The 17,504-nt window shown below is 47.1% G+C and overlaps 1 protein-coding gene across 1 annotated transcript; it reads right to left on the reverse strand.

The window, feature by feature from the left end:
- Positions 1-1,037: 1,037 nt before the first annotated feature.
- On the reverse strand, positions 1,038-16,667 carry LOC120488634 (serine/threonine-protein kinase pim-2-like). The gene is made up of 6 exons (XM_089132843.1): positions 16,502-16,667; positions 16,229-16,405; positions 16,027-16,115; positions 3,663-3,839; positions 2,758-2,845; positions 1,038-1,045 (listed from the first exon to the last, which is right to left on the reverse strand). Exons 1-6 carry the CDS (start codon positions 16,665-16,667, stop codon positions 1,038-1,040), a joined length of 705 nt encoding a protein of 234 aa, XP_088988969.1.
- Positions 16,668-17,504: the final 837 nt, after the last annotated feature.

The following is a 17,504-nucleotide window of genomic DNA, read 5'->3' on the forward strand; positions in this document are numbered from 1 at the left end:
AAAACAGATTTCTTTAGACATTTTTTTTTTGTAATTAAGTTATTTTGTCAACATTACAAAAATACTAACCTTCTTGCCTGCATATGTAGCAACAAGAAAGACATCACTTGTTCATATTTCCACTCCTTAACAGTACCACCAGCCGAACCACAGCCGAGCAGCCTAGCGTTCCAATATAGGCTTGGGATAAGTACCGTGGCTGAATCTGTCCACATGACATGCTGAGCTATTGAGAGGCAAATGATGGCATCCCAGTTCCCAAAACCAACTGAGGAAATGTGGAGAAATATTGCCACCAAATTTTGGGAGAAATGGAACTTTCCAAATTGCATCGGTGCAATTGATGGCAAACATGTCACCTTAGTGTCACCAGCAAATTCTGGGAGCTTGTATTTTAATTACAAGGGGACATTCTCTATTGTTCTCTTAGCGCTGGCTGATGCAGAGTACAGATTCACTTTTCTACAAGTGGGAGACTTTGGTAGAACAAGTGATGGAGGAGTATATAGTGGTTCTGCACTTGGAAGAGCAATGGAGACCAAAAAGTTGTCTGTGCCTGCAGACTGCGCTTTGCCAGGGTCTGGGGCACAAGGCCAGATGCCATACACCATGGTAGGAGATGCTGCATTTCCCCTGAAGAACCATCTGATGAGGCCATTTCCAGGGAAACAACTTCCAAAATGGCGAAGAATCTTCAATTACAGATTGTCTCGTGCACGGATGGTTATTGAGTGTGCCTTTGGCATTCTGTCATCCAGATGGAGAGTACTCCACACAAAAATGAACGTGAATCCGTCAAATGCTGATTCCGTGGTCACTGCAGCCTGCACACTGCACAACTACCTCCTGAATCCTTCAGAGAACCAAAGGCGGCTGGAGGAGTCAGAAGAAAGAGGGGAAGTGCTTCCAGATGTAAGAAATATGGGGGGCAACAGGGGATGCAGGGAAGCCTACAACGTACGCGAGAGATTTTGCGCATTTTTCAACTCCCCAGAAGGCCGAGTGTCCTGGCAAGAACAGATGATGTAAGATCTGTCTTAACCTTCTACAAGTACCAGAAAACACAAATGTTTTTAATGGTACTGAACTTTTTAAGTTGTAAATAGTTTTTCATTTGTTGTGGGAAAAAAATTCTGACGTTAAATTGATAAAGTACAAATGTAAATAAAGAGAATTTTACCAGTACTGGTCTACCATTTTTTTAAATGCAAGAACAAACATGTTTAATTCATACATTATATATAAATATATATAAATATATATATATATATATATATATATATATATATATATATTAAAGAGCTACATTAATTATACATGTATTAATGAATTGAAATACATATGTTATTATTAGTACATATCCCTTTCCTACACTACAAAAACAGGTATTTTACCTCTGCTGTTTAAAAGGCTGGGTGTAGCAACAAAAATTTGTACATTTTGAAATTATAACTATAGTTATATTACAGAACACTATGTTTTGCTAATGTATATATAAAATAAGAAAATTATATAATAAGATTTACTTAGGAAATCAAGCTACAAATACATATTCACATGTTCATGCATGTATTCATACTTTCTATGTTTATTCTAATGTTTAGAACAACACGGTAAATTTAAAATTAGCATGACATCAAGGTGAAAGACGACCAACACAATAGATAAAAAGGAAAACACAGAATACATTTAAGTTTAAGTAAAACAATAGAAATCAACTCGTTTAAAAGCAATAATCATGAATAATACACTATATATTCGTTAGTCAAATCAAATAGGCCTAGCCAACATCGGCCTATAGGCAATGTAAACATCATCGCACATGAAACTTTAAAACTTACCATCAACACCAACAGCCGAGGAAATTGCTTCCCATGCTCTTTCCTTGGCATTCAAATCTTTGTTGTCACGGTGCGGGTTCAGGCAGAAGAACGGGCAGAGTTCAGAATCACGAATAATGTTAATTTATTAAATAAATCCAGACAGGAAGACGGGAATACTCCGTAACATTAAACATTGACCGACAAGGACAGAATGAAACAGAGGAAACTAAATACACAGAGGAATCAGGGTTGATTGGGGTGAACACAGGTGAAAATGATCATGACAGGACGAGGAACAGGTGGCTGATTGGGGAAGTGAGTCCGGGAGAGGAACAAAAGGATCCGGGGAAGTGTGGTGCAGATGACGGGACCAAACAGGTGAGGACGACAGACTGTGACATTACTCCCCCCTCCCGGAAGGCGTGGCCTCACGCCATAACATCAATGGGGAGGGGGGGGGCACCCTGGAGGCTGTGGAGGGCGTCGTCAGGAGGAGACAGCCCCCCAGGGCGGAGCAGGATGAGGGCGAGGCCAGGGCGGAGCAGACTGAGGGCGTGGCCAGGGCGGAGCAGGCTGAGGGCGTCCCCAGGGCGGAGCAGGCTGAGGGCTTCCCCAGGGCAAAGCAGGCTGAGGGCGTGGCCAGGGCGGAGCAGGCTGAGGGCGTGGCCAGGGCGGAGCAGGCTGAGGGCGTGGCCAGGGCGGAGCAGGCTGAGGGCGAGACCAGGGCGGAGCAGGCTGAGGGTGAGACCAGGGCGGAGCAGGCTGAGGGCGAGACCAGGGCGGAGCAGGCTGAGGGTGAGACCAGGGCGGAGCAGGCTGAGGGCGAGACCAGGGCGGAGCAGCTGGAGGGAGGACCCCTGGTGGAGCCGATGGTAGTGGGGCTGGCAACACCAGGGGGCCGACTGACAGGGGCGGAGCGGATGGGAGAGGAGACCAGAGTGTAGCTGAGGGACCGACGATGATGGGTGCTGAGGAGGGACCGAGGGAGCAAGGGGACACCGCAGGCTCTGGTGACCGAAGTGCTGACAGGGGCACAGAGGGACACGGTGAGGTCAGAGTGCGTGAGGGCTGACGGGTGACTGGAGGGAGTGAGGAGTCCAACTGAACCGGGGGGGTGACATGACGGGGCGGAGCCAAGGGAAGGAAGTCCAAAGGTGAAGGGAGGATGACGAGGGAGTGCAGGGAGTTCGGAGGGACGAGGGAGCCTGGCCGAGCTGGTGGACTGTGGGACCCTGGAGGAGCTGAGGGAGGTAGGAGCCACGGGGGAGCTGATGGGACAGAGGGCCGAGGAAGTGTCTCAGAGGAGGAGGTGTGAAGCGCAGACCGGGGATCCAAGGACCAGGCTGGGTCAGGGGAGCTGGAGGGCAGGAGAGCAGAGGGAGGACAGATGAGAGGAGGCGGGAGAGGGAGGCTGGGTGGGATCCTGGTCTCGGGCTCTGGCTGGACGGTCTCGGGCTCTGGCTCTGGCTGGACGGTCTCGGGCTCTGGCTCTGGCTGGACGGTCTCGGGCTCTGGCTCTGGCTGGACGGTCTCGGGCTCTGGCTCTGGCTGGACGGTCTCGGGCTCTGGCTCTGGCTGGACGGTCTCGGGCTCTGGCTCTGGCTGGACGGTCTCGGGCTCTGGCTCTGGCTGGACGGTCTCGGGCTCTGGCTCTGGCTGGACGGTCTCGGGCTCTGGCTCTGGCTGGACGGTCTCGGGCTCTGGCTCTGGCTGGACGGTCTCGGGCTCTGGCTCTGGCTGGACGGTCTCGGGCTCTGGCTCTGGCTGGACGGTCTCGGGCTCCGGTGTTGGAGTGGGGCTGGTGACGTCATCGACGGTGAAAGATGATCCACAGCTTACCAGCACCCACTCCACATAAGCCGCGAAGCTCAACTGGCAGCCCTCCCCGGACAACTGCTCTCTGGTGGCGGTGTTGAGGCCAGCATATAAAAAGCTGCAGAGGCTGTCGTCCGGGAAGGTGGTAGAGGGGACGAGGTTGAGGAAATCCTCCAGATGGTCCTCCAAGGAACGATCTTCCTGCTCCAAACACAGCAGTGCCACTGCTGCAAAGGAATCCATATTTGGGGTCGGTCAATCTGTCACGGTGCGGGTTCAGGCAGAAGAACGGGCAGAGTTCAGAATCACGAATAATGTTAATTTATTAAATAAATCCAGACAGGAAGACGGGAATACTCCGTAACATTAAACATTGACCGACAAGGACAGAATGAAACAGAGGAAACTAAATACACAGAGGAATCAGGGTTGATTGGGGTGAACACAGGTGAAAATGATCATGACAGGACGAGGAACAGGTGGCTGATTGGGGAAGTGAGTCCGGGAGAGGAACAAAAGGATCCGGGGAAGTGTGGTGCAGATGACGGGACCAAACAGGTGAGGACGACAGACTGTGACATTTGTACAACACCATTTGGGGGTCGTACAGAATTCTGTGTTTTTCCACCTCCACGATGAGACGAGTGTCATCCATGTCACCTTGATTTTGAGTAGGCTACTTTTCTATCGGCGTATCACGTGATTACCAGGCATGATGCGAGTACCCCAAAACCCTCCCTGCGAGTACCTAAAACCCTAGTACGGAAATTTGGAATGTGTACAGAAATTGTAAAGATAGCACTGTTTAAAGCTTACTGCACACCACTGTATACTCCTCATCTGTGGTGTTGCTATACTAAAGCTGTTTTTCACAAGCTACAAGTAGCATATAATGATGCTCTAAGGATTCTTTTGAAGGTACCTCGCTGGACCAGTGCAAGCCAGTTGTGTGTGCAGAATGGTGTGACCACACTAAATGCTGTTATAAGAAATGCTGTTTATAAATTTATGATGAGACTCATGGACTCGCAAAATGGACTTATAATTGTTCTTATATGGCCTGACCAGAGCAGTACTAGGTATAGTTCACTGCTCTGGAGGCACTGGAGAAATTGTTTATATGGACTATGGTAATCCTTTGTTTTTGTCTATTTGTCTGTCTGTCGTATTTGTATGTTTTTTATGGACTCTGTTTTTCTGAGTCTGAAATAAAATAAAATAACATGGGTACGGAAAAAAATACGGACCGCATACGCACTGCAAACGGAGTATGTGTGAAACGGGCGTAACCCTCACGAGATGGCGTCTTCGTTCTTCGTTTTCAGTGGGTGGAGCTTTTCCCAGAGAGCACGTGAACATATTTCAGCGCGATTTTATGCAATACCTTTTTTTTATTTTTTTACAGTCAGATGCCTTAGCTGTTTTGTAACATTTTGTTTGATTTGTTTTTGCAGTTGATCTGCGTACAGCACACTCATCTCTTAAAGAGGCACTACACTATTAGGCTACAAACCTCAAAACGTTTCCAATATCTGTTGTAACTCTAGTTCAATGTAGGGGAGAGCGGGGCAATGTGAGACATCGGGTAATGTGAGACACCCCCTGTATCTAGTCAACAAAACACATTTGTGGTTGTGTGACCATTATGTTTTTAAGCCCATTCCATTTCCCCTTGGCCATAAAGGAGAGGAGCTCATGGTGCTGTTATTAACATGTTTTTTTCACAAAAATATGTTTTTTGCATGTAAAAGTAAATTTTCTTGCTGTCAACTTAATCAACTGTTGTGGTAAAGCAAATTGATTCAGGTAGAAAAAATGTATCATACATGTTGATGAACTATTAACATATAAAACCATGTGATGATGAAAGCTGAAGAGTATCCTGAATTACTAAGAGAGATCGTTTTTTGCTAAAATGTGGCAGTGGGGTAAAGTGAGACAAATACTATGGGGTAAAGTGAGACATGAGGCACAAGTTAAGTTAAGTCTTAAAAATATTTTAATGTAATATTACATTACATATGTTTTATTTTTTAATATCATTGAAGGGGTGGTCAAAATCCCTTGCCTCTTCAGTATATATATCATAATATCATTTGAAATGATTATGTATTTCTTTTATAAAATCAATATTATGTATATTCATTGTTACTTAAACATTTATTGACATAAATGTATTCTTTGTGCTTTTGCTTGTGAAATAATATTCTTAAATGCATGCTGATGTAAGTCACCAGCTTCTTTTAGGTGCACAAGGCCATTTGTCTCTTTCTCTGGTCTCAGGAGAAAGGTTTATGGATCCTAAAGGCGTCATGAACACATATATCCAACACATAGGATACTTCTTTATACATATGGTCAAGCTATATTGAGCATTGCTATATTGAACTTTAATTGTTATATTAAACTGTATTCTTTCTATTATATTTGCTTTCTGAGAAGCAAATGTTATCTGTTTTTCTCCCAAACGAGTGAATGTTTTACCATTATGTTTTGGTACACTTAACTGATAATAAGCCGCTCAGACTCTCTTCAGCCTTGATGGGAGCTCCTATTTGCTAGTGTCCTAGGTGAATGCGTTAACAGTGAAAATAATAGGGAAATAGGGATTTTGGTTTATGTTTGAGTGTTAAAACATAAAGGGGTCATTGAATCCAACAGTTTAAGGCACCATTTCTTTGTTGAAGTCTTACTCCAGTTAGACTAAAGTTTAGTGCTAGTCTTCTTGGTTGCAGGTTAAGCAACCACTGCCATTATTGGAGGTTGAATGAGTTGTTCTGGACACACTGGCGCCAGCAACCCAAATCTATGACCTGGAAGGTCATGACGTGCCTCATCGATGGAGATATGCTTCGTCTATCTGTATATGTGTGGAAAATTACTGTGTATCTATATCTTAGCTAATGAGAATCATTCAACGTGTAAGCAATGACGTAGCTTAGACCTTGAAAATGGTATAACTGCTGTGATTGTTGTAACTGTAAGGGGGCGGCCTACGAACTCCTGAGTGAGTCTTGAAGCTGACTTCTGCTGATGAAATGGCAAACTATGTTTAGTAAAACTTTCTTTATTTTTTATAATTCTGACTCCGGGTCTTCATTCTTCATATCTGGTTCTGGGTCCTTTAATTGTTAACCCCTAACAACATATCATACAAAAATGTATTCTAAATACGCATTACTAAAAGCCAGATATTTTGTCTTTAAAAATAAAAGTTATTTAGTTTGAATACATTTACAGTGATCATAAATACAGGGCACATTACAATATTATTTTCACATATTAATTTCTGGCTATTTTCAGGGGTCCAAACAACATTTAGAGTACACAATTGAATTAGTCTTTTTCAAGATAATATATAGTATAACATTTCCATAAGTAGCCTACTTATTTACGTATACAAACGTTTTACTCTTGTGGTATAAACAATAAAACAAGCACGTGTTAAAGTCACCCTGAAATTACAAGAGACAAATCTTGTTTTTTATGGAATATTTATTTGCACATCATTTTTTTTTTAAATTCATGTGTCCTCATAATCTTTAATCAAAACAAGATCTCTTTCCTTATGCAATGACATCTCTTCTCTGACGATATGTTTATTAGCAAACCATCAAGTCACACCCAACATTTCTGTTCTCATAAAAAGAAGAAGCTCACATCAGATAATACACTCTTGAAAAGAAAGGATCTGATGTTTCCATAAAGAACTTCCACAAGTGTTCTTTAGATCAGGGGTTCTCAAACATTTTGGTGCCAGGGACCCCTTTCAGGGGAAAAAAAATTCCAAGGACCCCCCTCATATTTAAAACAGTTATTGAGCACAAAGTTAATGTGTGAGCGGCAAATGAAATATTTTTGCACAAAATGAATGGTCTCCACCCAGGGTACTATGCAGGAATTTCTAAATAGCCTACTGAGGTAACGAAAGTGATCTTGCTAGGAATCACTTAGTTAGGATCCCTCACTTAGGAATTTTTGATGTTCTTGATCTACACATGTGCATTTTAAGGTGTTTTAAGGCCCCACAATTGGATAACTATAGATTTAGTAGAAGCATGTCAGTCAGTGGCATACGTTTTTTTTTTTTTGTCAAGATGTCACGAAACACAATCACATATTCCAATCAGGAATGGCCTTAAAAGAGAAATGTTTCAATAATTAGGCCTATTCTGCACACAAATAAAGCCCATAAGCCTATAAATACAATGATAATGGCATTATGTTTAATAGGTGCGTGCGTTGTTAATTTGAGCTACTGTAATTAGCTAAAAAAAACATACAGTATATGTTAAATATATGAATCCATAATGTTAATCTCATGGGCACAGTATGTTTCTATTGACCTGCTTTTTCCTTTGTTAAAGTTGAGCTTGATTAATATTTTGCAAACTGATTGTTTCATTCGTTTTTTAAAACTTTTACCTAAAACAGCTGTTTAGTTTATGTTAATTAAGGCCTACATCTTATCTCGCACTTTATGACCGTTGACTGAAACGTCGTGCGGGGAACTTTGAGTTCACTCCGACTCAAACATTTTGACATTGACGAGCTATCATTGTTAGTCTGCTGAAGCACCTCAGACGAGAAGGTCAGTATCATCGCGATGTGCATCCTTGCAACCTCAGTTGTGGGTACGGCCCTGTCACTATGCACTTTTATTTTGATAATGATCAGACTTCTAATGTCAAACCTACAGTAGCAGTGCTAGAACTGACTATTGTGCGCGCACGCGAGACGCCGGCGCGCAATTACATGGGAATTTTTCCTCAGCAGTGGAAACAGGAATACTCTTATTTATGGTCATAGATAAGACAAGAGTGCATCATCCGAAACGGTAAAGTGTCCATTTTTTATTTGTGTATAGGCTACATTATAAATGACTACAAAATGTCATGCCTTTTAAAAATACAGAAAAGAACCGGATGCGGGTTCATGCCGTCTCTGTCTCCTTTCTGGCGCACGTCCCGCAAAATCAACAGCAGCGAATAGTCTACTTGACGCAAAGACATAGATTATCTATCTATAGAAAACTTTAAGTGTCTACTTTGTATTGTTTTATGTTAAATGCTTTATATAAGTTACTTAGGAATAAACAGCATGTTTTCAGATGATAAAGAAAACATGACTCATAGCATGGAAAAAAAACGTTAGGTTGTAAATTATTTCGCGGACCCCCTGCCTTTAGCTCGCGGACCACCAGGGGTCCGCGGACCCCACTTTGAGAACCACTGCTTTAGATTATTAAAAAGCCACACATATTATACAAGTAAAAGATAAAACATTATATATATAAATAAATAAATATAAAATTATGATATGTATCAAAAATAAATAAATAAACAACTATGAAAATTGTGCTGTTAAGTAAGTTGTGCATTAAGAAGCGTCAACAATCAAGTCAATGTGCATTATCAAGTCAATAAACAGTCAAATCTCAACAATCCATTGTCACAAGATGACTTTCAAGCCAAATAAACCACAAAAAGAAAGTAAGTGGCATAAATTTATTAACAGAATGTAAATCTCCCAGGTGTGGTCTTCTCTGTCATCCCTCCTCCTTTTATCCTTCCGGAGCTCCTTCATGGGACAGGTGTCACTTATTAGTCTTTGCTCCACCTGCCTCGCTCCACTCCCACAGCCCTCGACACCACAACTGACTGAAGACAGGAATCAACTACTCCATGACCTGAAATAAAAACATAAATCAGTCTTATTTGTCTAAATGCAAAAAAAAAAAAAAAAAAAAAAAGAAATTCTCCTGTAAAACGCTGTCGGATCCAAATATGGTCATTTCCTTTTTTTCAGCAACCAATCGTGAAAGTAAAAGGGGGGATTTTAACTCTAAATGCGTGATCTCATTGGCTGATGCTAAATCTTCAAAGCCAGTTTTCTCAAAATGACTTTTCTCTCACACTCCAAGTCCGAAATCTCCACTAGATTCACCAAACTTTCCAGTCTTGTACCTAATTATATTAAGAAGACATTTACAGAGCGATTTGTAAATATATTATTCCTAGCCTAATTTATATAACATTATATTCCAAAAAACTTGGCAAAAATAAATTTTTTAGGGCTTTTTTTCTCATCTAATATGTGAACACAATGAAAAAATAATTTTCAACCTGGCTTTATCCAATACTCAGATTTCGTTTTTTAAAATATATGCAAATTAGTGCATATTTAATTAGATAATGCCTCATTTGCATATTTAAACATAAAATTACACAAAACTTGTGAATTTTTTTCTCTCATCTTAATGTAGGTAATCAACTGGGAAAGTTTCATGTTGATATCTGCTAGCTAAAAAAAATGACCATACTAGAGCCAAAACAATAGGGTCCTCTCACCATCGGTGCTCGGGCCCTGAAAAACGTCTCGGTTACGTATGTAACCCTCGTTCCCTGAGTAGGGAACGGAGACGTTACGTCAGAAGTGACGGAGATTGGGGGTTTCGCATAGAAAGCCAATCCTCTTCGAGTATTAAAACACGAGCCAATGGCATGCAATGCCTTGGGGCTGCGGAAATTTGCATAGCGTACTCCGCCCTACTCCGTGAGTATAAAAGGAGGAAGAGAACGCAACCGCAGTATGTCTTCGCTGAGGAGCCAAGACTGAACTCGGCCTCTACCCAGCGATACAGCAGAAGTGGCAGGGAGACGTAACGTCTCCGTTCCCTACTCAGGGAACGAGGGTTACATACGTAACCGAGACGTTCCCTTTCGTAGTCACTTCGAGTTACGTCAGAAGTGACGGAGATTGGGGGTCTGTGCCATCACGCCATCTTCAAGCTGTCTTCCAGTGCCCTGCGAAAGACTGAACCCCCGAGCCTTACCTCTTTTTTTTTTTTTTTTTTTTTTTGGGGATCCGACTTTGACGCAGGATTACCAAGGTACACTGGGAAACATATCCCGAAGGGGACATGCTACCAGCTGCCTACCGAAGGGAGGACTTAAGAATACACATATGGCCACATAGGAACGCATATGGAACACTGGAGTACCAACCGCAGGTGGCTACTGATTTAAACTCCAGGGGTGGCAGATGGCTTGCCAAGGGAAGACACATGCTCAGAGAGGCTTACAGTGGATAATACACATGAGACGGTTACCATGGGGAACCGTGCGCATGGAGGCACCTAGCTAGCATCCAGAGCAACGCAGTGGTGCCCGCATCGTCGGTGCTGGAGGACTCAAGACTTCAATGCAAGAACTGAGGAAATATCGCACTTATCCAGTCCGGGGAGTGGAGTGGCGAGCAAGCGAAGACACCTGAGCGGATCCAGAACTGGCCGAAACGAGTACGTGAGAGGATACCGGCTCAATTCGCAGATTATAGAATCTGGCGAAGGTGTTGGGTGTCGCCCAGCCTGCAGCTCTGCAGATGTCTGTTAGCGAGGCGCCGTGCGCTAAAGCCCAAGAGGAGGTTACACTCCGAGTGGAATGGGCCGTCACACCAAGGGGGCACGGAAGGCCTTGCTGCTGGTAAGACAAAGCAATGGCATCCACTATCCAGTGGGACAGCCGTTGCTTTGAGAGAGCCCTTCCCTTCTGGCTCCCCCCATGACAGACAAAGAGCTGGTCTGAGGTCCTGAAACACTGCGTTCTGTCGACATAGGTGCGGAGAGCACGTACCGGACAGAGCAGTGCCAAGGCTGGGTCTGCCTCCTCCAGGGGCAGCGCTTGCAGGTTCACCACCAGGTCCCGGAGGGGAGTGGTAGGAACCTTGGGCATATATCCAGGCCGGGGTCTCAGGAATACGTGAGAGTAAGCCGGCCCGAACTCCAGGCACACTTCGTCAACAGAGAGTGCGTGCAGGTCCCTTACTCTCCTGATGGAACCAATGCAATCAGGAGTGCTGTCACATAGGACAGGGCAAAAACTCTACCGACTGCAAAGGCTCCAGGGGAGGCCTCTGCAGAGCACCCAGGTCTACTGAGAGGTCCCCAGAGGGCAGGAGGGGAGGGAGGCGGATTTAGCCCCCTCACTCCCCTCAGGAACCTGATGACCAGGTCATGCTTCCCATAGACTTACCTTTCACTGCATCATGAGACGCGGCAATGGCCGCGACATAAATCCAAAGGGTGGAGGGCGACAGCCTGCGCTCCAACCCCTCTTGCAGGAAGGAAGCATGACTCCGATCGAACATCTCCGGGGGTCTTCTCAGCGAGAAGAACACCAATTGACGAAGAGGTTTCACTTCAACGCATAAAGGTGTCACGTGGACGACGCTCTTGCGGAAGTGATGGTTGCCGCCACCGCAGGTGGCAGCAAACTCAAACCTGCCTCGTCCCGTCCTGGAGCCACACGTGCAGCCTCCAAGATCGGGACGAGGGTGCCACAGAGTGCCCCGTCTCTGAGAGAGTAGGTCCGGTCTCAGAGGAATAGGCCAAGGAGGTGCTGTCGCGAGGAGCAAGAGTTCGGAGAACCACGTCTTGGTGGGCCAGTAGGGGGCTACCAGCAAGACCTGCTCCTCGTCCTCCTTGATCTTGCACAACACCCGTGCAAGGAGGCTCACTGGGGGAACGCACACTTGCGTGGGCCCCGTGGCCAGCTGTGCGCCAGCGCATCCGAGCCGAGAGAGCCGCGGGTCAGAGAATAAACTGGGCGCAGTGGGACGAGTCCCGAGAGGCGAACAGGTCTAACTGTGCCTCCCCGAACTGGTCCCAAATCAGCTGGACCGACTGGGGATGGAGTCGCCATTCGCCGGAGATGGGACGGCCCCGGGACAGCTCGCGGCTGCCCGGTTCCGGTCTCCAGGAATGTAACTGCACGAAGGGACCTCAGGTGCTTCTGACTCCATATCAAGAGGTGGCGGGCGAGCTGCGACAACCGGCGCGAGCGTAGACCCCCCCTGGTGGTTGATGTACGCTACTGCCGTAGTGTTGTCTGAGCGGACAAGCACATGCTGGCCCTAGAGCACGCTCGGAAGCGGTGCCGGGCGAGCCGTACTGCCAACAGCTCGAGGCAATTGATGTGCATGAGGCGCTGGGCTCCTGTCCAGGAACCGGCGGCTGCATGCCCATTGCACATGGCACCCCAACCCGTGGTAGACGCATCCGTGGAGACAACGAGATGCCTGGAAACTCGCTGAATAGGGACCCTGTCCGTAAAAAGCTGAGGTTCGACCACGGGAAGAAGGATCGGCGGCACGTCGGAGTCACTGGAACTCGGAGCGAGCCGCGATGCCATGCCCACCTCGGGACTCGATCGCGAAGCCACAGCTGAAGCGGTCTCATATGAAGCAAACCGAGCGGCGTTGCCGCGGCCGCGGATGCCATATGCCCCAGGAGCCTCTGAAATAGTTTCAGTGGAACCGCACTCTTGCCCTCGAACTGTCGAAGACAAGCCAGCAGTGAGTGCGCGCGCTCGTTGAGCTGCGCGGACATGGCGACCGAGTCTATCTCCATGCCGAGAAAAGAGATCCTCTGCACGGGGCAAAGTTTGCTCTTTTCCCGGTTGACCCGAAGGCCCAGACGGGCTAGGTGCCGTAGCACCAGGTCTCTGTGTTCGCAAACCTGAGCTCGAGAGTGTGCTAGTAACAGCCAGTCGTCGAGATAGTTCAGGATGCGAACCCCGTGTTCGCGAAGGGGAACAAGGGCTGCCTCGACGATCTTCGTAAAGACGCGAGGGGACAGAGCTAACCCGAATGGGAGAACGGCGTACTGGTATGCCTGGCCCTCGAAGGCAAACCGAAGAAACGGTCTGTGTCGAGGGAGAATGGAGACATGGAAGTACGCGTCCTTCAGGTCGATCGCTGCAAACCAATCCTGATACCGAACACATTCGAAAATGCGTTTGGCCGTGAGCATTTTGAACGGTAGTCGATGGAGAGAACGGTTCAAAATGCGCAGGTCCAGGATCGGCCGTAACCCACCGGTCTTTCTTGGGGACAATGAAGTAGGGGCTGTAAAGCCCGGACCTCACCTCGGCTGGAGGGACCGTCTCGATTGCACCCTTCGCCAGCAGGGTCGCAATCTCCGCTCTCAAGACTGGGGCATTGCCACCAACCATCGTGGAGCGAACTCCCCTGAAGCGGGGAAGAGACCGTGCGAACTGAATCGCGTAGCCGAATCCGATCGTTCTGATGACCCAGCGGGAACCCCGGGAAGCGCTAGCCAGGCTTCCAGGAAGTGCCAACGGGGTCATGCGAACCACAGACGTCCCCCCGGAGGGGCAGCGAGGCGGGTCGACCGGCATGCGTGCAGGAGTTACCCCGTCCGGATGCACCGTCGAAACCCGCTCCCCGACAGAAGAGACCAGGGAAGGCAGAGCGTTCCACGGGGGTCTGTTCTGCCGGGGGTCTGGCGACAGAGGGGGAAGGGATTGGCGTAGCCCGGGGACGACACACGCACCCTTCCGCGCCCTCCGAGACAGAGAGGAATGAACGGGGCGACGCACTGGACGTCGTGCGCGCTCATTCCAGTCTGTGTGCTCAATGACAGTGTCAGCTTTTCCTCAACCAGCTCAGGGAGCTAGCTAGAACAAAAGATTCTCCACCGGCCCTCCACCGGGGAAGGAGGGGCCCTGCCACCGCCTCCTGAGAAAAACCATGACACTATCACTGAGCGGCCCGCCTCAGGAACATCGCTTCGCCTGGCATCTAGCGGGGCACGCGGCCTGAGGGGGGGCTCTTTTCTTGGGACGCTTACCTGTGGCCTCCTCCGCGACGCGAACCGGCTGAAGGCTGCTGCTGGGGCCGCGTGGGAGGGAAGGGAGCCGCAGGGGGGCGTCCTCGGCGGCGAGCTGGCGGAGGCGTCCGAGCCGACGGCTGGTTGGAGGCAGCAGCTGGCCGTCGGGGCAGAGAAACCGCCTTCGTCTGCTCCTAGGCGGTCGAGAAGTGCTGGGCAAAGTCCTGGACCGCACCGCCGAACATTATGATGCTCCTGGACCACAGCGGTGGGCATCACCTGACCAAGGGAGCGAGCGACCGCCTCCGTGACCCGTTTAAGGACAAGGTAGGCGACAGGCTCGCAGCTCGCTTGGTCCGTCACCTCCTCGTGCACATTCCTGAGCAGCTAGCTTTGTAGGTGCTCATCATATGCAGGGCGGAGGCTGCCTGTCCCGCCGCTCTACAGAATCGCGCCGCCATAGACGACGAGAACCCATAGGCTTTGGAGGGGCATCTGAGAGCAACCGCCGGTTGACCGGGGGAGCCCCAGCGTACCCACAGACAGCCGCATCGCCGAGGGGAGGAAGGGCGGGGAACTAAGCACGCTTTTTTATTTTTATTATTTTTTTTTTTTTATTTATTTATTTTTTTTTTTAGTGCGTGTCAGTTCCGCATGCAACTCGGGGGAAAAAAGGAAATTGGGGTTGGCCGTGGCCGTAAGGCGGCAGCGTTACCCAAAAACCAATTATTCAGCCGCGAGAGATCGGGGAGGGGCGGAGTTCCACCCCCACCCGATGCTCACGGACGCCCGAGATAGCACGGCCATCATCGCGGGATTAGACACGGCGGCGCTGACGCTCCCGAGGGAGGCAACGCGGCCGCATCCTCACTTCCCGAGGAGTCAAGCCCGCCTAGTGATGCTGTGATCGACATCGCATCATCATCTGGAGCGCTGCCCGAAGCAGCCGGTGCCACCGAAGAAGCAACCGACTGAATCGAACTAACGCTCGCTGGCTCTCGCACTGAGGCGGGAGGTGTGGCCCGAGGAATCGTCGGGGCTTATCCCACACCATCACCGTAAATCACCAGGTCCCCGGGTCGACGGGCCCCCTATGGAGGAAACCGATCGAGCGGGGGGGACCGGGACTCTCACTCAAGTGAGATCATTGAGTCTCGACCTCAGTGTAGAGATGGTCATGTTCCCACAGAAGGAAAATGAGTCATCCACGAACGCTGCTGCTGCATGCTGAAATGCCCAGGCATACAAAGCAGCGATCGTGACCATCAGATGACGACAGAAATCAATCACACCCAGAAGAGCACGGGCGAACCGTCTTTAAAAAGACGTGCGCGTGCAGCTCTTTCAATGAGAGGAGGAAATTCACTCTTTCAGCGCTGAAGCGACCAGGGAGAAGCGCAAAGTCTGGCAGACCACTGCTCAGATCGCAGGCGATGCAGAATCTCGCTGGGTACCGCCGTCACACCAACACTGAAGAGGACGCTCGTCTCGAAGAGTCTTGAACAGTGCTTTCAGGAGTGAAGAGGTTCTCTTGGCTCCGAAGCGAAAACATACTGCGGTTGCGTTCTCTTCCTCCTTTTATACTCACGGAGTAGGGCGGAGTACGCTATGCAAATTTCCGCAGCCCCAAGGCATTGCATGCCATTGGCTCGTGTTTTAATACTCGAAGAGGATTGGCTTTCTATGCGAAACCCCCAATCTCCGTCACTTCTGACGTAACTCGAAGTGACTACGAAAGGGAACTTAAGCTAATCTAACCTTAAACCAGTCGTGGAGATGCATCTTCTTCAGAATGGGTCTTAGCTGTTTCCAAGGTTGCAGACAATCACAAATCATCTGGCAGCACTCTGTGCAAAAAGACAAGAGAGATTACATTATGAACATTAACATGTCATTTACATATATGCACTATTTTAAAGCTCTTGGACAGTTGTCCTTCTTTGCTCTTGGATGATCTCACCTTGTGATAGGCCAGGACTGCTCCAGATGTTTGAGTTGATCATGTACAGGTCGCTGTCTGAGGGATAAGCTCCGCACACCATTGCAAACAGCAGGATGCCTAGAGACCACACTGTCGTCGGCTTGGCGTAGTACTTGCCGTAGAACTCGACCTCTGGAGGACAGTACAGCTCTGTGCCTGGAGGAAAAAGATCATGTCTGATATTTAATACATTTCCACAGCATGTTGACCATACATAATGAACAAAGCGGTCATAATGTTCATAATACATACCACTGAAGACATCGAAGGCAGTGTTCTTCATGAGTGCACCGCACCCAAAGTCAATCAACTTGACCTCCATGGTGTCCAGGTTCACCAGGAAGTTCTCCAGTTTGATGTCACGATGGAAGACACCACGCTTGCATGAAATTTGAGCAGCACGAACGGCCTGCCGCATAACAACACCCGAACCAGTCTAGAATAGTCCAAATATAAACACTTATTAGTGTACCATAGTGATTCAATTCGGGATAAGACACAAACACGGTTTGGAAAAAGGGTTCATGATTGTTTTAATTTTGAACGGACAGTAGCTTTAAAGTTGCAAATCAAAAATGAAAAGAAAGATTTTGATCATGGCATGATTTGAGAGTAGTTTGATTAGATGCCATTACAAAACCAGTCAGTATGTGAGAATTTAAATTCGGCAACAAATAGATTTGCATTTTTAGAGAAGTTGAATTCAAGTGCCCCTACAATGTAAAAAATGATTTTTTTTTGGTGAAGTAAATCCTAAAAACAACAATGTAATTTACATGAAAAAGTTAGTTCAGGCAAGAATAAAAAAAATAAAAATAAAAAAAAAACTAAGTAAATTCCATATCAGTACTTAATTCAAGCTAGTAGAAATTAAAGTGTAAAATCAACTCATTAAAATTAAGTAAAACTGACTAAATTTTTCTGATACTGGGGTTCCCATCATGCACTGGACCTTGAATAATTACTGAGGTTCATTTTTCACCGTTTTCCAGCTGTAGTTACACTGTTTTATCATTGATTTTTGTTGTCAGTATTAGTAACTTGCCATTTTGTGATATTTTGAGTATTTTTTTTGCTCAAAATGACGCATTCAAACACAAAAAACGACCCATGAAATGTGTATTGTCTACCAAGTATTGAGGTCTTTGCGTTCACATGATGCTTAACATCTGATGATGTAATATAAATTACGTAGATGATCTAGAACACATACTATAAATGACAAATAAAATTCAATATTATTGTTTAAGTGAAA

The sequence above is a fragment of the Pimephales promelas genome, chromosome 2 (assembly GCF_988280905.1).
Source record: "Pimephales promelas chromosome 2, fPimPro1.hap1.1, whole genome shotgun sequence".
NCBI lineage: Eukaryota > Metazoa > Chordata > Actinopteri > Cypriniformes > Leuciscidae > Pimephales > Pimephales promelas.